This window comes from Podarcis muralis, chromosome Z, assembly GCF_964188315.1.
Source record: "Podarcis muralis chromosome Z, rPodMur119.hap1.1, whole genome shotgun sequence".
Lineage (NCBI taxonomy): Eukaryota > Metazoa > Chordata > Lepidosauria > Squamata > Lacertidae > Podarcis > Podarcis muralis.
In genome coordinates, this window is record NC_135673.1 from 3,480,982 (window position 1) to 3,508,767 (window position 27,786).

The window sequence follows — 27,786 nt, forward strand, 5'->3', positions numbered from 1 at the left end:
AAAAGGTATTCACCTGCCGGCAGAAGGACAGCAAGGAGAAAGCCAGCCTAATTTATCAAATACAGTGGTGCCTCGCAAGACGAAATTAATCCGTTCCGTGAGTCTCTTCGTCTTGCGGTTTTTTCGTCTTGCGAAGCAACCCTATTAGCGGCTATTAGCGGCTTAGCGGCTATTAACGGCTTAGCGGCTATTAGCGGCTTTAAGAAAAAGGAAACAAACTCACAAGAACTCGCAAGACGTTTCATCTTGCGAAGCAAGCCCATAGGGAAATTCGTCTTGCGGAACGACTCAAAAAATGGAAAACCCTTTCGTCTAGCGAGTTTTTCGTCTTGCGGGGCACCACTGTACAATGAAATGAAATTAAATGAAATAATGAATCACCTTGTGGCCCCTTCTCTTTGCCCCTGTGTTGATGGGCAGTAGGTGGGTGTGGCTTGATGATGTCTCTCCCTCCCTTCCCTCTTAGGTCCATCCTGACAGGCCTCTTCCCTCCAACCTCTGGCTCAGCTACCATTTACGGCCACGACATCCGGACGGAGATGGATGAGATCCGGAAGAACCTGGGCATGTGCCCGCAGCACAACGTGCTTTTTGACAAGCTGACTGTGGAGGAGCACCTGTGGTTCTACTCGCAGCTCAAGGGCATGGCAGAAGAGGAGATACGCAAGGAGATGGACAAGTAGGCAGGCTCAGCCCATCCCTGTCCTCCGCACCAGACATTTCCTCTGCAGCCAACAGACCATTATAACATTTTATAGCAATTAATAGATTTAATAAAAATTACACATTAATTCAACTAAAAATGATAATAATGCTAAGCAGTATTATCTATAGATATAGATATATAGATATAGATATATAGATGTACCGTATTTTTCGCCCTATACGACGCACTTTTCCCCCTCCAAAAATGAAGGGGAAATGTGTGTGCGTCCTATGGGGCGAATGCAGGCTTTCGCTGAAGCCTGGAGAGCGAGAGGGGTCGGTGCGCACCGACCCCTCTCGCTCTCCAGGCTTCGCGGACCTCTCCGCAAGCAGCGGGAGCACTCCCGCTGCTTGCGGAGAGTTGCCTGCATGCCGAAGCCTGCGCGCGTTGAGATCAGCGCGTCCAGGCTTCGCGGACCTCTCCGCAAGCAGCGGGAGCCAGCGCTGGGCTCCCACGGCTTGCAGAGAGCCACCTGTTTGGGGGCTGGGGTTGGGGGAAGCTCGGGCCTCCCCCGCCCCAGCCCCGCGCCTGGGGGGGAAAATAATTTTCCCCCCTTTATTTCCCCCCCAAAAAAACTAGGTGCGCCTTATGGGACGGTGCGTCCTACAGGGCGAAAAATACGGTATATATATATGGCAATGATGGGTGGTCTAATGATAACGGCTGTATCCAAAAACATTGCCACTTGCTCTGGGATTGGCTAATTGAAGCAGAGCGAGCCTAAGAGATTCAGCAGAGCAGTGTGTAATGGGAGTGTGTAATGGGATATATATATATATATATATATATATACACACACACACACACACACACACCCCTTAGAATTCCTATAACAGACTAGATGACCCTTGGGATCCCTTCCAACTCTGCAATTCTATACATTCTCATGTATAGCAATCAACCTTGGCAGGGGAGGGAACAACAGTGGCTGGCAGGAGCAGTGTCACATGGCTATGTAGACTGGGGTTGAAGACCTGCACATGCACCCAGAATTCAGAAATGGTGCGCATATGGTTAACCTCATCCTAAGGTCTCCCATAGTATTATTTGTACAACCCCAGACATTAATCCTGCCTGCCCCAACCCAGTGCCCTTGATGAGGACGCAGACGTTTTGGCGTGCCATTGCCACCAGCCAGTTAGCGTGGCCATTTTGTAGTCTGAAACACCAGGTTAAGGGGCGGGGAGACACAAACCAGGTTGGGGTAGGCTCAATTAATCATACTTTGGGGTGGAGAGAGGGGAGGCCAGCGTTTGGGAGAGGGGCAAAGGGAATGCTATCCTCCTCTCATCCCTTTGTGGAGGAGCCCACAAAGTTTTAGGGTCGGACTTGGCCACTTTGGAAGACTAAACCACCCACCCATGTCATTGTGTTCCTCCAGGATGATTGAAGACCTGGAGCTGACCCACAAGTGCCACTCCCTGGTGCAGACACTGTCAGGAGGGATGAAGAGGAAGCTGTCAGTGGCCATCGCCTTTGTCGGAGGGTCCCGGGCTGTCATCTTGGACGAGCCCACTGCTGGCGTGGACCCCTATGCACGGAGAGCTATTTGGGACCTCATCCTCAAATACAAACAAGGTAAGTGAGATAAATGGGTGCTGCCTCACTCTGCTGGGGCTTGACAGGTGGGGTGCACCAGCTACCAACCCACATCGTTTAAAGCCCTATGCGGCCTGGGACCTGCATACCTACAGGACCGCCTCTCCTGGTACGCCCCACGGAGGACCTTAAGGTCCACAAATGACAACACTTTGGAGGTCCCAAGTCACAAGGTGGTTAGATTGGTCTCAACTAGGGCCAGGGCCTTTTCAGTACTGGCCCCGACTTGGTGGAACGCTCTGTAACAAGAGACCAGGGCCCTGCGGGACTTGACATCTTTCCACAGGACTTGCAAGACAGAGCTGTTCCGCCTGGCCTTTGGTTTGGACTCAGTCTGACCCTTATTTTCCCCTCCCTTTATGGTTTTGATCTATGGGCTACTTTTAAAATGAGGCTGCATTTTAAATTGTATTTTAACCTGTATTTTAGATTGTTTTGCTGTTGTTGTCTCCCCCCCCCCCCCCAATTATGTTTTTATTGTAATTTTACTGGTCTTAGCCACCCTCTGGCCAGGGAGGGCGGGGTGTAAATAAAATTATTATTATTATTATTATTATTATTATCCTTTTGCCTTCCCTTGTGTCAGTTCGGCTGACCTTTCTGGAATGGGGGGCGGGGGAGCAAACACTGTGCAAAGCTGCTTTAAATGCACAGTGTGAATGTGAGCCTTGGGGTGGACAACTAGTTCATCTTTGTGCCAATAAGGATTGTGACCATAGAAACTTAGAGTTAGAAGGGACCCTAAGTCACCTAGTCGAACCCCATGCAATTTAGGACTCTCAGCTAAAGCATCCCTGGCAGATGGCCAGCCAACCTCTGCTTAAAAACCTCCAGCGAAGATGAGTGCATGATGCAGAAGATTCTCTCCCCAGAACATTGTGGTTGAGTAATGTGTCCTTTTGTGAGGGGCTGTTGCCCTGTCATTCGTGCCTCTGTGACAGCCCCTTTACCTAACCCTCACCCTTTTCCCACAGGAAGGACTATCCTCCTGTCCACGCACCACATGGATGAGGCTGACCTCCTGGGTGACCGCATCGCCATCATCTCTCATGGGAAGCTGAAGTGCTGCGGGTCCCCCCTCTTTCTGAAGAGCACCTACGGTGATGGGTACAAGCTTACCGTCGTTAAGAAGCAGTCGGATGCCCGAGCCAATGCTGGTCAGTGTTGGGCGCCGTGGTTTCAGGGGCTCCAGGACCAGACAACTGTTCTCTGTTTAAAGAACAATTTGACTCTGGCCACCCTTGTTTGTTTGTGCTCAGTTTCTAATACTCTGGTGCAGACTGCCCCTGTACATGGAGGTTCCATATAGCGGTTTGCATTAGTGGTTGTTGATAAGCTCCTGTCCCATATCTTCGTCTAGTTTCCACTTAAAGCCACCTCAGACGGAGGTCTTTATTGGACCACGCAAATCCCATAAGGCTTTTCTGTGTTGTGTGAGGAAGTACTTGTTTTTATCTTTCCTGATTTTATATGCCATCAGTTCTTTTTATTGGGTGACACTCCCCAACTATTCTGGGCCCACCAACCCATAAGGATGGAAAGCCATATTTGGGATGGTTAACTATCCCTAAATATAGGAAGCCTTCCTCTTTGGCCAGGTTTAATTGATTAGATGGAAGATGCAGTAAAAACCCAATGGCTGCTGCCCTTGTGACAACTGCTCTGTCTAGCATGGCCACTTCTACTGTAGTTTCTGTCAAGGGGCTAGGAAAGGCCTGATAAGGTAAAGGTAAAGGTACCCCTGCCCGTACGGGCCAGTCGTGTCCGACTCTAGGGTTGTGCGCCCATCTCACTTAAGAGGCCGGGGGCCAGCGCTGTCCGGAGACACTTCCGGGTCACGTGGCCAGCGTGACAAAGCTGCATCTGGCGAGCCAGCGCAGCACACGGAAACGCCGTTTAGCTTCCCGCCAGTAAGCGGTCCCTATTTATCTACTTGCACCCGGGGGTGCTTTCGAACTGCTAGGTTGGCAGGCGCTGGGACCGAGCAACGGGAGCGCACCCCGCCGCGGGGATTCAAACCGCCGACCTTTCGATCGGCAAGTCCTAGGCACTGAGGCTTTTACCCACAGCGCCACCCGCGTCCCCTTAGGAAAGGCCTGATACATCCCATCAAACACTCCCTCCCTTGCTGCTCTGCTGAGTCTCTTATGGTCACTCTGCTTCAGGGTCAACAACAGTGCAAGTGACAATGTTTTTTGATACAGCCGTTCTCATTAGAGAAAGTGAATAGAGAAGTTTTCTCCCTCCCTCATGACAGTAGAACTTGTGGACATCAAATGAGGTTGAATGTTGGACCATTCATGTCGGAAGAAAGTACTTATTCATGCAGCACATCGTTATAAACTGTGGAACTCCCTCCTGCAGGGGACAGTGATGGCCACCAACTTGGATGGCTTTAAAAGAGGATTGGATGAATTCATGGAGGAGAGCAATGCTATGAATGACTACTAGAGAGCCAGTGTGGTGTAGTGGTTAAGAGCGGTGGACTTGTAATCTGGTGAACCGGGTTCGCATCTCCGCTCCTCCACATGCAGCTGCTGGGTGACCTTGGGCCAGTCACACTTCTCTGCAGTCTCTCAGCCCCACTCACCTCACAGAGTGTTTGTTGTGGGGGAGGAAGGGAAAGGAGAATGTTAGCCGCTTTGAGACTCCTTCGGGTAGTGATAAAGCGGGATATCAAATCCAAACTCTTCTACTAGCCACAATGGCCCTGCTCTGTTTCCATGGTTTGAGGCAATAAATGATTCTGAATCTGAGGGCTCTTGTGCTCACGTTTTGCTCGTGGGTTTCCCATTGAAGAATCTGCTTGACCACCATGAAAACAGGATGCTGGACTAGATGTGTCACTGGCCAGATCCAACAGGCTATTCTTATGTGCTTATGATATGCATATGTGTATTTTTGTTAATGTTCCTGGTTGTAAACTGATATTAAGGTGACAGCAAATAAATTATCTTTTTCTCCTTCTCTCCCTCCTCTTTGTTTAGACTCTGGGCAGACCCACAGCTCCCCTTGCCAGTCTTCCATCAGCCCTTGCTCCGAAGCACGAGTCACTCAGTTCATCAAGAAGTATGTTGCTTCCTGCCTCCTCATCTCTAACACCAACACAGAGCTCTCCTACATCCTCCCCAGTGAAGCAGTCAAGAAGGGCTGTTTCGAAAGGCTCTTCCAGGTACCAGGCAGTTGGTGAATAAACAAAAGGGGGGTGGACAGGACTGGTTGGCTGGCATCCATCTGTCTCATGAGACAATGGAGGAGTGATCCTTTGGGGGTGAAGTCAAACTGTTGAAGAGTTACAGCGCCTGCTGTGGCTGTGGAGACTGATATGGGAGAGACAGGTTTTGTTGCAGCTGGGACAGAGGAAAGCATCCGGTTGTGCTGCTGCGGATGCACAATGGCATTTATTCTTTCTGTGTTCCTCCCAGCTGTCATTCCTCCTCTGAACACTGCTGTGGATGCACGACCTGATTGTCTGTCTCCAGGCACTGTGGTCGTTTGCAAGTGATTCCTATATGGGGGGGGCATTAATGTTGCCAGCCTTCATGTCCCATTTGCAGACATCTTTAAATTGGGGCCCAAAGGGTTTGGTTTAAATTTTGGATCTGTAGTCACACCCTCAAAGGCCTGGGCATGTGAATTACAGAGCTTTGACGGTTGTTTGGTAGGCACTTAAGAAACATTTTAAAACAATAATGGATTGTTTGTTTGTATTCTTGTTTGCTTATTGCATAAAACCTAGACGCCGCTTGATTGCAAAAAAAAAAAAAGCGCCCCTCAAAGCATTTTTTTTAAAGATAATTATCAATGAGAAAGATTAACTGCTATAAATCAAAGCTTTAAAAAAGTTAAAACAGTAGACTAGAAACAGAATTAAACTCGCCTCAACTTTCTAAACATACGGTGAAGGTGACTGATCTCCGTATTCCTGTGTTGTGATCTCCACTCCTTTCTCCATCAAACAGAAATTTGCCTTCGAGATTGCCTTGTCCCATGCCCACTCAACCACTTCCATCTGCAGAACCAGCACAGTTACAGTTCCCACATAATATCCATTCCACACTTGCAAGAAATTGGATCTTTTAATGTGGCAGCACCCACACACTTCGGAACTCCCTGCCTGTTGACATCAGGCAGACTCCTCCACTGTACTTGTTTTTGGCACTCACTAACATCTTTTGTTTAGGCGAGTCTACCCAAATATGTAGAACACTGACATGTGTTTTAATGCAGTTTTTAGAGTATCAGTGATTTTAATTATTTTTTGAATGTTTCAAATAGATGTTTTATTCCTTTTGTGAACTGCTTTACAAGCTGCCTATGTGAACCCAATAATTAGGTCATGGGCAATAGCTTATCCCCTCTGTTACTCTCCCCTGCAACTGATACTCAGAGGTAGACTGGCTCTGAATGTGGAATACTCTATAGCTATCATGATGAGGAGCCATTGATAGCCTTCTCATCCATGAATTTTTTTTTAGCACTCAGTGCTTTTTTATAGAAAAAAGGTGCCAGTTCTCACCATGAAGGTGTTAGAGTAAGTGCCCACCTTTAACATGGGGTGGAGGTGGGGGTACTGCATACCCTCAAGTACCCCCAGAAGAAGAAGAAAAAGCACTGCTAGCAGCACCCTTTAAATCAGTGGCTATAAGCACGTCTTGGGGCTGTGAATTCCAAAAGGTAGTTGTGCATTGTCTAAAGAACAAGGAAGGCAAGATCAGGGCCTGCTCCAGTCACGCTTTGACCCTCTTTCTGAAGGCCACCTGCTACCATATTAAATGTAGAAAGGAGCATCTGATGGCAGCCAACACCTGCTTCAGTGTTCTCTTTTGTGAATGTGTGGTGCCTGATGTATCTGTTGCATTTTTCCTAAATGTAGTTAGCTGCTTTGGAAGACTCTAGTTGAAAAGCAGGATACGAATCTACTAAATAAATGAATGTGTAACTTCATTTTGCCCATCCCAACAGGACAGGTGTTCCACCAATAACATCATACCATGAGGCTTTGACACAGAAACCTTGTGCCTGGGTGTTGTGCTCAAAGAAGGATGCTCTTGGCTGATCCAGAATATTTTGACTGTTAGCAGTGTGTGGTGTCTAGTGGAGGTTAGATGGACACACCTGTGTTGACTCCCCTCTGGTTTCCTCCCATTCTGTTTCTTTAGCACCTGGAGCACAGTTTGGATGACCTAGACCTGACCAGTTTTGGGCTGATGGACACCACCCTGGAAGAGGTTTTCCTCAAGGTCTCAGAGGAAGACCAGTCTCTGGAGAACAGTGATGTCGGTAAGAATCATAGCATTGTAGAGTTGGAATAGACCCTGGGGGTCATCTCATCCAACCCCCTCAATGCAAAATCTCAACTAATGCGTCCATGACAGATGGCCTCAAAACCTCTGCTTAAAAACCTCCAAGGAAGGACACAACCTCCCGAGGGAGAACGTTCCACTCTGAGAACATTAATCTTATTTTCTTATCTGGCTTTAGAGTGAACCTCTTCATGTTTCAATGTCACATCCAAACACATACTGTGGACCTGTAATAACAAGTCTCCACCTGATGCTTTGCTTTGTTTTGTTGTAAAGCATTTCAGTTACTTTGTGAACTTAAGAAAGGTTTAAGAAAAAGGAACCTGCTCATTTTGAACAAACTGTAAAACCAAATAAAAAGGTTACTGAACTGTAGCTCATAAAATTGACTATGTACGTACTGTTGGCCTCAAACCAAACCCTATTTTCCACTACTCCGCTGTAATCTGAGCTTTTTTTTTGGTTGGTAATCCATCAGAGCAAATTTTGTCTCTTAAGGGCGGGGGGGGGAAGCGAGCGGTTGTCTTGAGAGCCTCTCGGGGCATTCTTCTGTGATTGCACTGAATAAATAACCTTCACTCTTTCTCCGTCCCTTACAGATGTGAAAGAGTCCCAAAAGGACAGCTTCCCTCTGCCCGACTCCCAACTGGGCCCCAAGGCTGAGGCTAACGGGGAACTCCTCCTAGGGGCAGAGACCCTCGAGAAGCCTGAGGCAGACCAGGGGAACCTGCGGTCCTGCTCCCAGCTCACCCAGTCTCAGACGTCACTGCAGTCGTCGTCCTCAGCCGGCTCTGTGAGAGGCGATGAAGGTGGGGCTTATTCGGAGTTCTATGGGGATTACTCTCCGTTGTTTGATAACCCGCAAGACCCTGATAACGCCAGTCTGCAAGGTTTGTAACACGTGAGAGACCTTGCGTGTTCCCCACCCCGGGAGGAGGGCACCGTGGTGTGGCGGGGGTGGGGGTGGGGAAGAGATCCTACACTGTGGCTGCAGAGGTGTGAGGGGAGAATGTCTCACCTGGAAACCTTAAGGATTTGGGGCCGTGGGCTTAGAATCATAGAACCATAGAAGAGACCCCAAGGGTCATCCAGCCCAACCAATGCAGGAATCTCAGCTAAAGCAATGGAATTTTCCAGTTACCGTATTTCTCGCTCTATAAGACGCACCAGACCATAAGATGCACCTAGTTTTTGGAGGAGGAAAACAAGGAAAAAAATATTCTGAATCCCAGAAGCCAGAACAGCAAGAGGGATCACTTCGTAGCAATCCCTCTTGCTGTTCTGGCTTCAGCAATAGCTGCGCAGCCTGCATTCGCTCCATAAGATGCACACACATTTCCCCTTACTTTTTAGGAGAGAAAAAGTGCGTCTTAATAGAGCAAAAAATATGGTAAACCTTCAGCAATATACATAACAGGCATTTTCCATTTCACTGTCCATTAAACCATTATACTTAACATGGTGGGACTCAGCCACAAGTGCTTTGACCCTAACAGGGTGTGGAGCTAGCACTTAGAATCATAGAATCGTAGAGACCCCCAGGGCCATCAAGTTCAACCCCCTGCTAAAGCATCATTGACAGAGGGCCATCCAACCTCTGCTTAAAAACCTCCAGGCAGAAGAGCTCACAACTTCCCGAGGGACACCGTTCCACTGTCTAACACCTCTTACTGTCAGAAAGTTTTTTCGGCTGTTTAATCAGAATCTCTTTTCTTGTAACTTGAAGCCATTGGTTTGAGTGCTACTCTCCAGAGCAGTAAAATGAGCTTGTTTCCCCCCCATATTCCATGTGATAGCCCTTAAGATATTTGAAGATGGCTATCATATCTCCTCCCAGTCTTCTCTTCTCCAGGTTAAACAAACCCAACTCCCTCAATCTTTTCTCATAAGGTTTGGTTTCCAGGCCCCTGGTCATCTTGCTTTCATCTTTCTTAAATTGTGGTTCCCAGAACTGGACACAGTACTCCAGGTGTGGTCTGACCAAGGCAGAATAGAGTAGTACTATTATTTCTCTTGATCTGGGACACATTACATTTATTCCTGTTTAAATGGATTTTGTTAGATTGGGCCCTGTTCTCCAATCTGTTAAGATCATTTTTAATTCCAATTCTGTCTTCTGTGGCATTAGCTACCCCTCCCAGTCTGGTGTCATCTGCAAATGACATTCCCTAAATTTCTTCATCATAAGTCGATTATAAAGATGTTGAACAACAACGGGCCCAGGACAGAATCTTGCAGCACTGCACTTGTCATCTTTTTCCAGGTTGACAAGGAACCACTAATGGTGGTTTGGGTTTGGTCAGTAAACCAGCTACGAATCCACCTAACAATTACCTCATGCACCCCACATTTTACCAGCTTCCTTGCAAGGATATCATGGGGGACTTTGTCAAAATCAAGATTTTGAAATCAAGATACACTATGTACACGGCATTCCCCTGATCCGCCAAGTTTGTAACTCCATCAAAAAAAGAAATGAGAATCGTCTGGCATGACTTTTGAGAAACCCATGTTGAAAAGCATCCCATGCTTAGAAAAGCATCGTTTTCTAAGTGCTCACAGACCAAATGTTGAGTTATCTGTTCAAGGACCTTTTCTAGTATGGATGTCAATCTCACTGGTTGGTAGTTATCCAGGTCTTCTCCCTTTTTGAAAATGATGACAACATTTGCCTGCCTCCAGTCTGCAGGGGCCTCACCTGTTCTCCAAGAAGTCTCAAAGATCATAGGCGAAGGCTCTGCAATCTCCTTTAATGTACCCTTGGGTGCAGCCAGGGGTGTAGCGTTTCCCCCCCCCCCCCCGTACCTGGTATGTGTGTACGCCCCTCCTGGTGGAGGCCACCATTGGTCAGGGTGTGGAACAGGGCACAGGGTGACAAGCACCCTCAGCGCCCCATCAACCTCTGTGCTCTGTCCCCACCTGTGCCATCAGCTGGCGGGCAGAGGGCGAGGCACAGAGTGTGAAAAGCACCTGCTCCTCCCTTGATTGGTGCTCAAGAGCCCACCTGTCAGAGGCAGCGACTGGGTGAGCGCAAGGAGGGAGACTGAGGTGGGTCTGATGCTGTTTTTTTTTTAGAGGAAGGGATCTGTAAGATAAGCTAACAGATTGGTTTGTGAGGCTGCTTCTGCTTGCTCCCCCTGGTGGGCAGGTGGGGGAGTGTTGGTTATTTATGGACACCAGACTAACTGAAACATAAAAAGCCCAGACCTCTGCCCCAAGGGGCTTCCAGTCTAAATATATGAGAGACCACTTCCTGCCCTGCAGACCCTTCCAGGTGCTGAGATCAGCAGAGGTGGCCCTGTTGGTAGTTCTACTGCCCTCAGAGGTTTGGAGTGGTGGCCCGAAAGAGGGTCTTCTCTGACCCTGAGCTGTGGAGTCCCCTCCCCAGAAAGTTGGATCTGGCACCCTTGCCATACAGCTTTTGGGGAATGCTAAAGGTGCACCTCTGTGCCCTGGCCTTTGACACCTGAGATGTGTTTCTTCAGAGCCCACCCTGCTTATGTAAATGCAAAGTGCTTCAACTGTCTGTGTGGTGTTTTTTTATTCCGGATTTTAAATTGCTGTAACCCACTATGGGGCCTGCTGGCAAATGCTGGGCGATAAATAAATGTAATAATAGGAATAATAATAATACAACCAACTCACATCTTATGCGGTGATTACGTTTCAGGGATGGCATTTAAAGCCAAAATTGTTTAATATCAAAGTACCCGCTTGGAACTGACCCTACACAAGCAGACTTGCCTTCTGGAGCCAGTGACCCAAACAAGTCTTACCCTCCCCAGCAAGACATGTAGCTTTTAAGCTCCCTGCCTTGCTTACTGGGCTCTTGGAGGTCAGGTAGACCCATGAGATCTGACAAGAGCCCACCATAGTCTGGTAAGCAAGGAGGAGATCTTAAAAGCTCTTTCTGCGCTGGGAAAACCCTGCATGAAAAGAGCTTATGAAGCTCTCCGCCTTCCGTGCATTTAACATTTGTGATTTTGACCGGTCAGCCGTCCACCGCATAAAGTCGAAATTGCATGAATTAAATGCGTGTTAAGTTGTATTAAGTAAATCATTTTGACAGTGAGGAAGACTGCAGGAGGTGAGGGTGCAGGAGAAGGCACAGGACTCAAAGCACCACATGAACACCACTCTGTGGGGTACCACTCCTATAGGCCCTGTGTCTCTGGGACTTCCATGTGGGCTCCTCTTCTGCCTGTTTTCGGCAAGTGGGGGTCATATATCTGCCTGCACCCTGTTGTTTTTGGACCCCACCCTACGAGAGAGAGAAAGAGAAGCCTCAGTCTCCCCTCTGCTCTTTCCCGCTGCAGACCCAGAGGCGGACCTGGATGAACATGTGCTGGTGGGGCAGGGGAGCGTCAAGCTGGAGGGCTCTTGGCTCAAGCTGCGCCAATTCCACGGGCTCATCGTCAAGCGGTTCCACTGCGCCAAGCGGAACACCAAGGCCCTCTTCTCCCAGATCCTGCTGCCTGCGTTCTTCGTCTGCGTAGCCATGACAGTGGCGCTCTCCGTGCCCGAGATAGGTAGGCGCACTTCGTTCTGAAGCAGGCTGTTCCTCCAGCGGTCTCCTAAAATACAGAAGGCCAGATTATTAATTGATTGATTATTTCATTTAGTTTCATTTCATAATATTTATATGCCGCTTGATTGTAGAAGACCTTGAAGCAGTTCACACACACAAAAAAGAATAGAACACAGTAAGTTTCTTTAGTAAAAACAATTGCAACATATTTTTTTTAAATAAGCATACCGGCATTCTAAATCTCTGACTAGGCTTGCCTAAACAAAAATATTTTTAAGCAGGTACCAAAAAGGGTACAGTGGCAGGGAGTTCCAAAGTGTAGGTGCTGCCACACTGAAGATTAAGCCTGGTATACTGTTGAGATGAGAGCACTGGGCTGTTTTAACAGTGGCACCTAGACTGTGGATCTCAGTCCCTTGGAGTAATATAGCTTCCGTTGTTCATATTTCTTTTTGGATCTGTTTCAGTTTCAGCGGGGCCTTTGAGTTATTGCTACCCTGGTTTTCTAGTTCAGCGGCATGGTCATCATATTTGTTGTTTGGATTCTGGAATTTAAAACACTTTTACGTTGTAAACTACTTTGAAGGTCTTTGGGACACGTGCACAGTGTATCTTCTGTTAAAACATCTGCCCTAGATGCCGATATGCTCCTGGGCCAGGTTCAGGGTTCCTGTGTTGATACACAAAGCCCTTGATATACAAAGCCCTTGGGTCTAGGGTCCCTTGAGCACCACCTGGCTGCCAAATTCTACACCAGCTGAAGTTTCTGAACCTTCTTCAAAGGCAGCCCCACATAGACCATGTTGCAGTAAGACTGAGAGTTTAAAAATGAAAAGATGGTGTGCTTTGTGGAAAAACTGGAAGAGATCAGGAAGGGACCAAGAGGTGTTTAGGGGTGGAGGGAATCCATAGAATATTGGGGGAAGGATTCATATATCCCCACCCCATGCATTTTAGTGCTTAAATTGGGGGTATCTCTTAGAGCTTCAAAGCAGCTGTAACAAATGTTGTTTGTTTCACAGGAGACCTTCCTCCTCTCATCCTCTCACCATCCCAGTACCACAACTACACCCAACCCAAAGGCAACTTCATCCCATATGCCAACGAGGAACGGCACGAATACCGGTGAGAGCTCTGTCATTCTACCTTTTCCAGATCTGGAGAAAGAAGCCCTAGGGACTCTGGTGACGCTTTATTTTTCTGAAAGGTTGCATGCAGAGAAAGAAGAATTTTTTCCAGCTACAACTTTGTTTGTGATGGGAAAAGAAGCCTGAGTAGGATTTCCCATGGGAGTCACCAAGGCAGTAAACGTTCCGAGGCCAGAATATCCAACAGATATTCGCTAAATTTTTGTACATCTTAGATAGTCTTGAGGGGGTGAGGTACCATCTGTGCTGCATCTTTAACATATTTTCCTTGATGTTATAACACGCCGTAAATTTCATATTTGTTCTCCAAAGATTTCCCCATTCGGTCATGATTATTGGGCGTCCAATATCCTGTGCCCATCTGATCATTGTTTTAAAAGCTCTTCAGCTCTCTCCCCCATCCACCTTGCTTTCTAACTGATATTACTCTTTTCTGTGAACTGCCCTGAGACCTCTGGGTACAGGGTGGTATAATGATAATAATAATAATAATAATAATAATAATAATAATAATAATAATAATAATAATAATAATACATACCCTCCTCTGGCAGGTTCAAGCAGTCAGCGGATGCGAAGCCCCAGCAGTTGGTTGAGACCTTCTACCGTCCCTCGGGAGTGGGGGCCACCTGTGTGCTCAAGACTGCTTTCAACAGCACATTGGACCAGCTGGTGCAGTCCCTGAACCTCAACAGCAACGAGTCGAAGATGCTGGCGGCAAAGTACTTTGATGCTATGTGCGTGGATTCCTTCACCCAGGGCCTGCCCCTCTCCAATTTTGTGCCGCCCCCTCCGTCACCTGCCCCTTCTGACTACCCCTTCTCCCTGGACGAGGACTTGCTGAGGGCCTGGAACTCCACCACTTACCCCTCCACTGTCAGAGGTAAAGTTTGGGAATCTGCCATGTTGGGTTGAAGCTTTGGGTTGAAAATCCAAATTGAGCGGTAGAACTATTAGGGTACCTGGAAGCAGGAGTAGAAAAGGGATTTCAGAGCATGTTGCCAACTGCAGCTAAAATGCCTTACTTACTGGCAAGGCCAGCTCTGGGAGATCTTGTGGGGCCATGCCAGAGCCAACACGCCACGAAGGTCTTGCTCAGTAAGCCAGGCTGTGCTCTTAAAAGCTCTTTTTGTGCCGGGAAGATCTTCCATGGATTTAATTTGCACTGTTTCGACAGCCTTCAACCGCACAAGGTTGAAATTGCACAAGTTAAATGCTCATAGATGTCACCGTACTATATAGATACAGATAGAGTGGTACCGCTGGTTGTGAACGGGATCCGTTCCAGAGGCCCATTCACAACATGAATAAAACGCAACCCGCAGCGGTGCGTCTGCACACACGCGGGTTGCGATTTGCCGCTTCTGCGCATGTGCATGATGTCATTTTGCGTGTCTGCGCGAGCAGCGAAACCCGGAAGTAAGCCTTTCTGGTACTTCCAGGTCGCCGCAGGACACAACCTGAAAAAACGTATCAAGAAGCAAATGTAACATGAGATATGACTGTATAGCTGTTTTTGAAAGAATGCATGGAGGTCCCTTCGTTCTTCAGTTGGGACACAGCACAGGAAGGAATCCTTGTGCTTAACCCAGCTCCTTTGCTCTTCCCCTCACAGAGACGGTCACTTCTGCCCCATCACTGGCCAGCATCATCCACGAGCCCATCAAGTGCACTTGCTCTATGCAGGGCACCGGCTTTTCCTGCCCCAGTGGAGTCGGGGGCCACCCACCACAGAGGAAGGTTGTGACGGGCGACATTCTGGTGGACATTACTGGGCGCAATGTCTCCGAGTACTTGCTGTATACATCAGACCGCTTTCGGCTGCATCGGTAGGGATGGGTGTGTTGGGGAGGGAGGGGAAGTGAGGCAGCTGTCTGTCTCAAGAAAGGGCCTTTTCTGTGGCTGCTCCCATATGGCAGGATCCCCTTCCAAAGGAGGCCAGATTGGCTCCCTCCTTGTTATCCTCCCACCTGGCAGGCTAAGGTGTTGACAGTCAGAGCAAACTGCATTTAAATGCTGGTTTTAAATGTGTTTGAATGTAATTGTTTTGGCAAATGTGCTTTTTTTGCTTTGCATTTTGCAATGGTGTTTTTAAATGCTAGAAGGCACCTTGAATTCCAACTTAGGAGAAGAGTGAGGTATAAATGCAATAAATAATAGTAACCTGTCTCTGCCATTTTGTTTTGGTTTGCTCAGTCTGAGGGCAGCCTAGGCAGCAGTGGAGGCTGGTCCATGAGGTCCACCAGCTTTAGCCTGCCCTCAGCTAGCTCCTCTCCTGCCTGCCTTTTTACAACTAGCCAAAGGGTCATTTTGGCCTTGTCTTCACCGCTTTTAACCCTTCCAGTCCCAATGGGCCACATGGCCCCACTGCGCCTCAGTTTTGCAAAATTTAAACCCTTTGTACTGGTGTGAGCTCTGCATTTCTGCTCTGCTGTCTGTTCTCGCACAGGTACGGAGCAATGACCTTTGGCAATCTCCTGAAATCCATACCAGCATCCTTTGGGGCCAAAGCTCCTCCCATGGTGCAGAAGATTGCTGTCCGGAGAGCTGCCCAGGTATTCACTTTTTAAAATATTAATATTTCTATAGCCTGCCCTTCATCGATACAGATACTTGATAAAGTAGCAACCACCACCATGAAATAAATAAGCAGAGCAGGCTAAATGTGGGACCCCAAGGTAGGAGACCCTAGTTGTCCTTCTGTTTCATTTTGATCAGGATAGAGATCCATCTTCAGTATAGTAGATAAGGATGTTGGGCCAGAACCTGGTCCGTCCGTCCCCCCGAGGTTTTGGACTACAACTCCCAGGCAGCACAGCCATGCTGGAGGAGATAATACAGCTTTGCTTGTTGGAGGGTGATGGGAACTGTAGTCCAAAGGCTCAGGAGGCCATCAGGTTGGAGAAGGCTGTAGTAGTGCGTGTGTGGTTTGGGAGCTGCACGGCCGGGGGGGGGGGGGGAATGCTGTCTAAGTTTGTAAAGACTGCAGAGAGAATGATTGGGTGCACTCTTCCCACCTTGGATCAAATCTATGCTGTCAGGTGCCATAAGAAAGCTGCAGAGATAGTGCAGGATAGTGCGCACCCTGAAAATGATCTCTTTCATCTTCTGCCTTCTGGAAGAAGGTACAGGGTTATAAAGACTAGGACTAGCCGCCTGAGAAACAGTTTCTACCCAAATGCAATTCTTGTTCTAAACGCAGTATAAGGAGTCTCTATAGTATATTGTATTTTAAAATGGGGTTTCAGAGTTTTTAGGGGGTTTTGAATGTCTTATGTAGATTTTTTAAATTCATTGTTCTGTATGGGACAATGACAATAAAGATATTGTATTGTATCATAGAGCCAGGATGGTTTGGGTTCAAATCTCAGATCAGCCATGAAGCTAATTGGGAGGCTTTAGGGCAATCACAATATTTTGCATAACCTACCCCTCCAGATTGCTGCGTAGATAAAATGTGGCTGCCAGTCTGTGCTCCTGTTAACAGAAGAGCAGCTTTGCTCAGAAATATTTAATCTCTCTCCCCCATATCTCTCTTTGGCCAGGTTTATTATAACAACAAGGGCTACCACAGCATGCCTACGTACCTCAACACCCTCAACAATGCCATCCTCCGTGCCAATCTGCCCAAGACCAGGGGGAACCCCGCTGCCTATGGTGAGCCAGTCAGCCCTTTTGTGTTGAAATTGGGGAGCGGGTTGAAAGGCAGAAGATGCTCAGGACTGTATCTAAACTTCTGGACGTAGCTGGATTTCGTTTTATTTGTTGATTTGCTCTTAACACTGCGATGGTGAAAGTCTGTTTAATATTTTAGGAGGCCTCTTGCGAGTGTGCCTCTCTGCTCCTTACATCGGTTTTGGATGGTCCATCTGTGGAAGATGCTCTTTGATCAGAAAGATGTTGAAAAGAAAAGATTCTAGGAAAAGAAGCTTGTGTCTGCAGGGGCTTACTCAAATGGCTCTTATTTTGCGGAATGGGAGCACCATGTCAAAGGAGTGTCTTGATTGTAGGCCTTCCGCAGCCTGGTGCTCCCCGCCCCCCAAAATGTTTTAGACCACAGATCCCATCAGCCATCCAGAATTTCCTGGTTGGGGCTGATGGGAATTGTGGTCCAAAACATCTGAAAAGCGCCAGATTGGAGATGGCTGGTTTTGGCTACAGCTTCTTGCCATTCTGGAGTGCAAAGCAGTTCATCCAATTCCTATTCTTCTCCTCTTACACTCCAGGTATCACCCTGACCAACCACCCGATGAACAAAACCAGTGCCAGCCTCTCCTTGGATTACCTGTAGGTATCCGTTTATTTACCTTTGCTTCAAATTTTAAAATGAAATTGGGAGTGGGTTTGGTTCTTTGAACCGTGAGTGTGCTACGTGCTTTTTCTTTCCTTTTTAAATAGAGAATAATAATGCTATCATTTATACCCTGCCCATCTGGTTGGGTTTCCCCAGCAGAATAAAATAAACAAATGGGTAAGGGGAAGAGCTGGCAGAGTTGCCTTCATCCCCTCCTTTGTTTATATTATTCTGCAGCTCCTCACAGCCCTAGTCAACATGGCTGTGGTCCCCTCAGCCAAAATATCCTATGGCCATGTTGGCTCATGGGCGTTGTGGTCCAAAACGTCTGGAGGATACTAGGTTGGGAAAGGCTGGATTGAAGGGGTCAGCTCAGGAGTACACATGCTTTGTTTGCAGAAGGACATGGGTCCCATCGCCAGCAAAGTCTCTTGGATAGCAGGCAACAGGAAGACTCTTCTTTCTTCCTGAGACTGTAGAGCAGGGTGGTTCAACCCATAAGGCCTTTTTTAGCAGCTCTTGGTGGGTGTGGAGGACTCCCTGGTCCTGAATGGGGTAATTGTGCCCCTGAAGGACCAGGTGCGCAGCCTGGGAGTCATTCTGGACTCAGAGCTGTCCATGGAGGCGCAGGTCAATTCTGTGTTCAGGGCAGCTGTTTATCAGCTCCATCTGGTACGCAGGCTGAGACCCTATCTGCCTGCAGACTGTCTCGCCAGAGTGGTGCATGCTCTAGTTATCTCCTGCTTGGACTACTGCAATACGCTCTATGTGGGGCTACCTTTGAAGGTGACCCAGAAACTACAACTAATCCAGAATGCAGCAGCTAGACTGGTGACTGGGAGCGGCCGCCGAGACCATATAACACCGGTCTTGAAAGACCTACGTTGGCTCCCAGTATGTTTCCCAGCACAATTCAAAGTGTTGGTGCTGACCTTTAAAGCCCTAAACGGCCTCGGTCCAGGATACCTGAAGGAGCGTCTCCACCTCCATCATTCTGCCCGGACACTGAGGTCCAGCACCAAGGGCCTTCTGGCGGTTCCCTCGCTGCGAGAAGCCAAGTTACAGGGAACCAGGCAGAGGGCCTTCTCAGTAGTGGCTCCCACCCTGTGGAACACCCTCCCACCAGATGTCAAAGAGAAAAATAACTACCAGACTTTTAGAAGACATCTGAAGGCAGCCCTGTTTAGGGAAGCTTTTAATGTTTAATAGGTTATTGTATTTTAGTGTTTTTTTGGAAGCCGCCCAGAGTGGCTGAGGAAACCCAGCCAGATGGGCGGGGTATAAATAATAAATTATTATAATAAAAAACATCTTAAAGCCTTAAACATTTACTTTTTGTGTCATGTGTTGTTAACAAAGCACATACATCTGTTTGTGCATCAAATTTGTTAAGTAATTGATTATATTAAATCTATTACTTGTGTGTTTAGTTATACATATTTAATTAAATATATTGTGTATATTAAATAATATTAAATATATTGTGAACACTTTGATTTACAATATGGAAGTTTAACTCAGTGTGTGGCCTCTGCAGGTTCTATGTCAAAGTATTCTTACAGCCCACTTGGTATGAAAAGTTGGACCGCCCTGCCCTAGAGAGTTGCAGCCAGTCAAAGTAGATAATCATGGGGTAGATGGACAAATAGTCTGGCCTGGTCTAAGGCAGCATCTGGTGTTGCTTAGCAGGTTGGCCCCCATCAAATAAACTACCTTTAGTCTGCAGTGCCAGTCACACTTATTGGAACTCATTGGCGCTTGCCCCTGAGTTGACAGGCAGGGCTTTGCACTATAGATTTGTCCTACCAATTAAGCGGATCAGAGCGGACTCATTTAGAAACACATGTTTCTTGCTACCTAGACCCCATAGCCTATAGCAGATTGCATAATGGTGCCTGGATTTATTGCCCTGTGTCTTTCTCCTCCTTTTTCTGGCCATCCATAGCCTCCAGGGCACCGACGTGGTTATTGCCATCTTCATCATTGTGGCCATGTCCTTTGTGCCGGCCAGCTTCGTGGTCTTCCTGGTGGCAGAGAAGTCCACCAAAGCCAAGCACCTCCAGTTTGTGAGCGGCTGTGACCCAGTGATCTACTGGCTGGCCAATTACGTCTGGGACATGGTATCTTCACAAAGCTTTTATTATTGTTGTTGTTGTTGTTATTTTAAATCTGATCCAGAAAAGCAGTTCGTGTTCTCATTTGTTTGGTTGGTTGGTTGTAGCATTTCTACTCTGCTGTTCAGCCATAAAGACTCCTTCAGTGCCTTATATACACTCAGTTGAAACAAGAAAGTCCCTGCCCTGGCAGGCTTACAATCTTAAAAAGGGGAGAGAGCACAACACACGAGGGGAAAGGGGCAGGGAGAGAAGGGGGCTGGGGATCAAGCTCAGACACTAATTCAGGGGTCAGCAAGGTTTACCTCGCCTGGGCCGGTTCACTCCAGCAGAGATCCCTCCATGGGCCGGATTGCGCGCGCAATTTCTGGCGTCTGCGCACATGTGGTTTTCGGCACCGTGGAAGCGAGTCCCCATGCCGTGCTGCACCGGTTTAGTGCACAGGGACTCGCCGAGCGAGTGGCTCGGTTCAGGGGCAGCTCGTGGGCTGATTAAATGACCCCCATGGGCCGCTTCTGGCCCATGGGTTGCTGGCCCCTGCACAAATTCTTCAACAGTTGTTCTTATAATGCCCAGCTGGCACAGTTCAGCGGCAAGAGGTGTCTGGTGGAGCTGGGCTTTTAGCAAAGCTGATGAAAGGAGACTTCTGCTTCCCATCTCTCCTGCTGAGGAAGCCTGATGGAGTGGCTGCCCCCAGGTGACAAGTCAGGGGAGAGGAGCTGGCCTCTCACAGCAGAGCCAATGGAGAGAATTCTTGTGTAGCCAGGTTGGGGAAAGCCTTCCCCTGGTATGTCTTGAAGTTGCTGTGAATCAGACTAATATTGTTATTTAATTTGTATGCTGCCCTTTGTCAGAAGGCCAGAGGCCAGTTTATAAAATGCAACACAAACGTTGCCACATAATATCTGTGCAGCATAAAACCCAGGCCAATTCTATAAACACAATTTATAGCAGTAAGAAATGTATAGTGAAATAGCAGCAGCAGCATAAAAATTAAGGGATCAGAAAATCAGCAGCAGGGTATCTAAAATACAAAAACAGTTGCACAAATACATAATCTCCTTCCTATGCAAAAGTGGCTCTTGGTTCTGGCTGCCCACAGAAAATGAGAGACCGTCCCGGCCTCTCACCCTAGGAAATCTTCACTTCCTTGATTCACTCAGGGTCCTTCCGCTTTCTGTCTGCTATTTCATGTCAGAAAACGCAGGATTGAATAGCAGGGGTTGTGGTGGTGATGCAAAGCCTCTCCTTCTAGAGACTCTCTGTTCTCATGCTTCCCTTACCTTTTCTTCCCTCCTGCAGTTGAATTACCTGGTCCCAGCAACCTGCTGCATTATCATCCTCTTTGTGTTTGACCTGCCAGCATACACCTCGCCCACCAACTTTCCAGCTGTGCTCTCCCTCTTCCTGCTTTATGGGTACGTTGGCACAAACAGCAAAACTGTTGCATTGTCCTTGTGGGCCTCCAGAATGATCTTCAGAGAGAGGGGGGATGAGGGGTTATGCCTGTTCCCTCTGTTTTGGTGGCACTGCCATGTTCAGGGGCAGTCTACCTTAGAGAACCAGATATTGGGAACATGCTAGGGAGGGCAATTGCCTTCCTTCCTTGCTCACAGGCTTCCCATTGGGGCATCTGGTTGGCCACAGTGGGAAGCAGGGTGGACTTGCTTTGGTCCGATTGAACAGTGCAAATACTTAAGCTTTTTGGCCAGACTCTGCCTCTGTATATATGATTTCCAATTGTACAAAAATATCATAACGACCAGATTTCTCTGGCTGCATAAACCAAATGTTTATCAGATTATCTGAGGGTCTGCAATGAATAAAATCATCAACAGTGATTTAGATTGAATCTCCTTTTTCGATCCATTAAATGGTGGTGATAAAAACAGGGCAGACACATATGCAGTCAGCTACTTTCCTATTTGAGAGAGTTCTTTATGGACCCAGAAAGGCTGTATATAGCAGTGCTCCTGCCAGAGGTGAAAAATTGCCTCCTTAACGGCACCACCTCTCAATTTGCCTCTTAATGATCTCTCTCTCTTTCCACTCTGCCCCACCCCCCTCCAGCTGGTCCATCACCCCCATCATGTACCCAGCATCCTTCTGGTTTGAGGTGCCCAGCTCAGCTTACGTCTTCCTAATCGTCATCAACCTGTTCATTGGCATCACTGCCACCGTGGCCACGTTCCTGCTGCAGCTTTTTGAGCACGACAAGGTGAGCGGGACGCGGGCGAGAGGTGGTGGAAAAGTTATAGCCTTGGCTCTCCCATGAGGCTGCCTTGGGGAGCCATTTTGAACAGGGAAACTCTGATCTATTCTAATACTTGTTCTTCATTTGTAAGAAATTGATCTTTTATTGCAGCAGCACCCAGACTTTGGAACTCCCTGCCTGTTGACATCAGGCAAGCACCTTCATTGTGCCCTTTGGTGCCCGCTAAAACATTTTTGTTTAGGGAAGCCAACCCAGATATGTAGAACATTGATTGATGTGTGTTTTAGTCTGGTTTCACTTTATCGCTGATTTAACTTTTTTTTAATAGTTGTTTTTAACTCTTTTTACTGATAATTTTGTTCCTTTGTTCTGTTTGTGAATTTTATGAAATGAATAAATAGATATACAAAGCATGATAGGTGGCTTTAAAAGTTATTGTTTACAGATTAGATACGCATTTGTTCTGACCCATCTCCGGGGACCTTCTTGTGTCTTCTTTCCATAGGACCTGAAAGTAGTGAACAGCTACTTAAAAAGCTGCTTCCTGATTTTCCCAAACTACAACCTGGGCCATGGGCTGATGGAGATGGCCTACAATGAATACATCAACGAATACTATGCTAAGATTGGTAAATTTCCCAGCCTGCTTAAGCACCCTTTGCTTAGTTTTTTTATATGGATTAGTCCAGCCTTTGCCAACCTGGTGCCCTGCAGATGTTTTAGACAATAACTTCCAACAGCCAGCACCCAGTGCAGGCATTGTGGGGTGATGGGAGTTGGGGCCCAAAATGCCTGGAGGGTCAGCAGTTTGCAAAGGATGGCTTGGCACCTCTTACAGCCATGATTTAGTCCTGGGACATGTGGACCTCTAGTGGAGGGGGAAAGAGTTTATGAACAGGTGCAGAGCAGCTTGTCTATCTGCCACCAATCAAGTCACTACAACCAGCATCGAAAGAGGGGCTCCCATGAGCACATCCTTGGCACTGATTGCTTTTTAAGGAATAAAGCAGGGGGCTTTTGCTAATCAAAGCCCTAAACAGGCCAGAACAGTTGTTTGGCTTGAGAGCGGCTGAACAGAAACAGGAACTGCTATATCTGATGTTACTCAGAAGAACATAAGAAAAGCCTATTGGATCAGGCTATCTAGTACAACCAGATGCTTGTGGAAATGGGCAAGTAGGACCCAAGCACAAGACCCTCTCTCCTCCTGTGGCAACTGGTATTTAGAAGCATTCATCATGGCTACTAGCCATTGAAAGCTTTCTCTACATTCCCCCCCACCCACCCACCCAATGCTCTTTTAAAGCCATCCAGTTTGGTTGGTGGCCATCATTGTCTCCTCCAAGAGTGAGCTCCAAAGCTTTAGCAATGTGCTGTGTGAAAAGAAGTCTTTCCTTTTATCCATCCTGAATAAGAAGTGGACCCATTGAATTGGGTGGGCGTGTCTAACTAGGACCATTGTTTTCAGTAGGCCTTGAGTAAAATTCAGTTGGGGATAAACCAGTGAGTGTTACTTCTCAGATGATTGTGTCCAGCAAGAGGGAATTTTTTGGTGCATCTTCATCCATTAGTTCTACTTTTGTGTGTCCTCTCACCTTAGGCCAATTTGACAAAATGAAGTCACCATTCGAGTGGGACATCGTGACCAGAGGCTTGGTTGCCATGACAATTGAAGGCTTTGTGGGCTTCTTCATCACCATCATGTGCCAGTATAATTTCTTCCGGAAACCACAGTAAGCATGGGGGGGCACTGGTGGCATCATCAGTATGCTAAAGGTTGTTATTATTGGTATTATGGGACATCACCCATAACCTGTTTGGGTTTGTGCTAAGCAGGCAAACCACCTACTGGGTTTCTTTACAGCAAAACTCCTATCTTTAGGTCCAGCACGTTTCCAGACACCCAGTTAAGCAGAGTACACACAGCAACAAAACGTGTAGAAGCTTCCAAGTCAGTCATGGAGCAATAATTCCATTACAGACAGCAATCCTTTTACTGTCAGTTTTTAAGCACAATGGTTAAATGCAAACTTCTACCGGAGCCCCTGTAGAGGTCCTCTTTAAAGTTGCAGGTGTTACCCTAGAGAGCTTCAAGGCCCTCCCCTGCCTCTCTTATATCCTTCCCGTTCAAGAGACAGGATGAGATTAATATCTCAGTCCAGTCTAGGAGCTGCGCCTGTGTAAGAACAGTTTTCACAACGTTGACTTTGACACCTGCAGTAAACAGTTCAGCATTCTGGCAGCTTCTGGAATTTTCACAAACTTGCTGTAACTTCTTGTTTCTGGGAATAATTGGATGACACTCACCCCAACACTTATGTGACATAATAGTTAGAGCAGGGTCCTGCCAGCTAGAGGTGATGGGATGTGTAGTCCGACAACAGCTGGGGACCCAAATTTGAGAAACAATGTGTTAGAGTGTTGGACTAGAATCCGGGCAACAGCGGTTCTAGTTCCCACTCAGCCATGAAGTTCAATGGGTGAGTTTGAGCCAGCCACTGCCTCTCAGCCGAAGCTACCTCACAGGGTTGTTGTGATGATAAAATGGGAATAGGGAGAACCATGTTCACTGCCTTGAGCTGCTTGGAGAAAAAGATGGGATATAAATAGAATCAATTAATTAGTTTTGCATTTTTATGTGACCCTATCAAATTTCTATTCCCCAAGCCAATACATGAAGCTGTCCTTTGAAATTTGCCCTTCTGAAATCTGTGTGGTGTAGTTCTCTAACCTGAAAGGCCTACACAAAGTGCAGGTGAAAATGTCTATATTAGGATAAGTGCATATGGTAATTGTCTAGATAAGGGTGCAAGAAGCTGAACCCTCTCCTAAGTCATACTCATCTGGACACACACATACCCGATTCACTGTTACTGGCAATAATAATAATAATAATAATAATAATAATAATAATAATAATAATTTATTATTTATAACACACACCCCCAATCTGGCTGGGTTTCCCCAGCCACTCTGGGCAGCTTCCAACAGAATATTAAAATACAGTTAAAAGCTTCCCTAAACAGGGCTGTCTTCAGATGTCTTCTAAAAGTCTGGTAGTTGTTCTCTTTGACATCTGGTGGGAGGGTGTTCCACAGGGCAGGCGCCACTACTGAGAAGGCCCTCTGCCTGGTTCCCTGTAGCTTTGCTTCTCGCAGGGAGGGAACTGCCAGAAGGCCCTTGGTGCTGGACCTCAGTGTCCAGGCAGATAGATGGGGGTGGAGACGCTCCTTCAGGTATACTGGACCGAGACCGTTTAGGGCTTTCAAGGTCAACACCAACACTTTGAATTGTGCTCGGAAACGTACTGGGAGCCAGTGTAGGTCTTTCAAGACTGGTGTTATGTGGTCTCGGCAACTGACGTACCCACAGATTTGGTCAATGAGAAGAGCCTTATTAACAGTTCTACTCAGTTTCTGCACCCTGAGCCTCACTGCACACCCTGTTCCCTTTCCTCTGATCCAGACGCCTTCCTGTGTCAAGCAAACCTGTTGAGGATGATGTGGATGTAGCAAACGAGCGCCATCGAGTCTTGCGGGGAGATGCTGACAACGACATGCTGAAGATCGAGAACCTCACCAAGGTAGGGGATGCCTTTCCGCCAATCTTGTCAGGGCTGTGGCGAGGATTGGCTTCTAGGATCAGAGAGGGATTTAATTGGGCAGGAGTTGCCGTAACACGAAGGGATCAAATTCCACAAGCAGCAAACAATGACTGCTGGGATATTCAGGACAAGTAAAATGAAGCCCTTCTTCACACAGCACAGAGTTAAACTGTGGAACTCACTTCCACAGGAAGCAGTGATGGTCACCAACCTGAATGGCTTTAAAAGAGGATTAGGCAAATTCACAGAGGAAAAAGCTATCGGTGGCTGTTAGCCATGATGGCTATGCTCTGCCACTGTGATTGGAAAACAACCGGAGGAGAGAGTTTTGAGTTGTTGTGAACCGACTCATGATCTTTGGATGAAGGGTGGTATAATAATAATAATAATAATAATAATAATAATAATAATAATAATAATAAATTTTATTTATACCCCGCCCTCCCTGGCCAGAACCGGGCTCAGGGCGGCTAACACCAATAAAATCACAGTAAAAGCATAGTGGGAGGGACCAATTTAAAATACAGGTTAAAATGCAATTTAAAATGCAGCCTCATTTTAATAGTAGCCCATAGATCAAAACCATAAAGGGAGGGAAAAATAAGGGTCAGACTGAGTCCAAACCAAAGGCCAGACGGAACAGCTCTGTCTTGCAGGCCCTGCGGAAAGATGTCAAGTCCTGCAGGGCCCTAGTCTCTTGTGACAGAGCGTTCCACCAAGTCGGGGCCAGTACTGAAATGGCCCTGGCCCTAGTTGAGACCAATCTAACCACCTTGCGACTTGGGACCTCCAAAGTGTTGTCATCTGTAGACCTTAAGGTCCTCTGCGGGGCATACCAGGAGAGGCGGTCCCGTAGGTACGTGGGTCCTAGGCCGCATAGCGCTTTAAAGGTCTTTAAAGGTATACAGATATAAGATGATGATGATGATGATGATGATGATAGTAATTTGTGTGACTCTACAAGTTCAAAATCCAGGAAGGAGAGCTGCTGCTGGATCAGGTGAATGGCCCATCTAGTCGAGCATCCTGACCTTGCAGTAGCCAGCCAGGTGCCTGTGGGAAACCAGCAAGCAGGATTTGAGCTCAAGAGCACTCTCCCCTCCTATGGTTGCCAGCTAGGAAAAACAGGCCATTTTGCCAGTTTGCTGCAAGCCCTGCTAATAGTACACCAGGTTGCACATTGAGGGTGCAACACCTTCACTGATGACTTCACTCCTTCACCGGGTTCCAGGTGTACAAATCCCGCAAGATTGGACGCATCCTGGCCGTGGACCGACTGTGTGTGGGCGTCCGCCCAGGAGAGTGTTTTGGCTTGCTGGGCGTCAATGGGGCCGGGAAGACGACCACCTTCAAAATGCTCACAGGGGACGAGAGCACAACTGGTGGCGAGGCCTTCATCAATGGACACAGGTGCGTCCATGGGGCAGGCGGTTGGGGGGTAGGTGGCGCTCAGTTCTGGCTCAAGGTTGCTGTGCCTCCTGTTCTGTTGTAAGAGCCAAGCAAAAAGTCGCAGTTGGTTCTGTGCAAGCCTGACCTGTTCATGTACACTTGTGTGAACATTCCCAAGAGGTTAACAAGCACTTCTCTTGTGGAAAGAAAAGAAAAACTTGCTCAGAGCAGCCTGTAAGTTGCATCTCATCCAAATAGATTAGGTAAGATATGCCCAGCTTGTACTAATAAATGCTGAGGTTCAGTTCAGTTAAGGCAGACTTCCTGCATCTGTTCTGGAGGACAGCATGTGCAGGTGTTTTGGAAGGATAGCCTACATGAAATTCAATAAATGACGGGATATGATGTTTCCTTTGACACCTTGGGATACTTAAAGGGGTTGGTAGACTCGTATGGTGACAGCAGCCACGAAATTAAAAGACGCCTGCTTCTTGGGAGAAGGGCAATGACAGGCCTAGACAGCATCTTGAGAAGTAGAGATGTCACCTTGCCAACAAAGGTCCGTATAGTTAAAGCCATGGTCTTCCCAGTAGTGATGTATGGAAGTGAGAGCTGGACCATAAAGAAGGCTGATCGCCGAAGAATTGATGCTTTTGAATTATGGTGCTGGAGAAGACTCTTGAGAGTCCCATGGATGGCAAGAAGATCAAATGCATCCATTCTTAAGGAAATCAGACCTGAGTGCTCACTGGAAGGACAGATCGTGAAGCTGAGGCTCCAGTACTTTGGCCACCTCATGAGAAGAGAAGACTCCCTGGAGAAGACACTGATGCTGGGAAAGATGGAGGGCACAAGGAGAAGGGGGCGACAGAGGACGAGATGG

The 27,786-nt window shown here is 47.4% G+C and overlaps 1 protein-coding gene and 1 long non-coding RNA gene across 3 annotated transcripts in view; one reads left to right on the forward strand and one right to left on the reverse strand.

The window, feature by feature from the left end:
* LOC144326116 (uncharacterized) overlaps nucleotides 1-27,786 on the reverse strand; it is a 276,840-nt gene that overhangs the window by 144,028 nt on the left and 105,026 nt on the right. The gene's annotated exons all lie outside the window — the stretch shown is intronic.
* The window catches only part of ABCA2 (ATP binding cassette subfamily A member 2), a 108,093-nt gene that overhangs the window by 68,397 nt on the left and 11,910 nt on the right, over nucleotides 1-27,786 (forward strand). The window contains exons 23-42 of one of the 2 annotated variants that reach the window (XM_028715872.2): nucleotides 467-679; nucleotides 2,088-2,284; nucleotides 3,280-3,462; nucleotides 5,293-5,477; nucleotides 7,468-7,588; nucleotides 8,211-8,501; nucleotides 11,928-12,140; nucleotides 13,162-13,264; nucleotides 13,842-14,170; nucleotides 14,903-15,116; nucleotides 15,737-15,842; nucleotides 16,833-16,944; nucleotides 17,514-17,574; nucleotides 19,527-19,701; nucleotides 20,998-21,113; nucleotides 21,766-21,913; nucleotides 22,416-22,539; nucleotides 23,511-23,643; nucleotides 25,376-25,493; nucleotides 26,746-26,924. In XM_028715872.2, the coding sequence (XP_028571705.2) occupies nucleotides 467-679; nucleotides 2,088-2,284; nucleotides 3,280-3,462; nucleotides 5,293-5,477; nucleotides 7,468-7,588; nucleotides 8,211-8,501; nucleotides 11,928-12,140; nucleotides 13,162-13,264; nucleotides 13,842-14,170; nucleotides 14,903-15,116; nucleotides 15,737-15,842; nucleotides 16,833-16,944; nucleotides 17,514-17,574; nucleotides 19,527-19,701; nucleotides 20,998-21,113; nucleotides 21,766-21,913; nucleotides 22,416-22,539; nucleotides 23,511-23,643; nucleotides 25,376-25,493; nucleotides 26,746-26,924 (3,321 nt within the window). The remainder of the gene's footprint in view (nucleotides 1-466; nucleotides 680-2,087; nucleotides 2,285-3,279; nucleotides 3,463-5,292; nucleotides 5,478-7,467; nucleotides 7,589-8,210; nucleotides 8,502-11,927; nucleotides 12,141-13,161; nucleotides 13,265-13,841; nucleotides 14,171-14,902; nucleotides 15,117-15,736; nucleotides 15,843-16,832; nucleotides 16,945-17,513; nucleotides 17,575-19,526; nucleotides 19,702-20,997; nucleotides 21,114-21,765; nucleotides 21,914-22,415; nucleotides 22,540-23,510; nucleotides 23,644-25,375; nucleotides 25,494-26,745; nucleotides 26,925-27,786) is intronic. The other variant, XM_077922459.1, reaches the window with a different exon arrangement.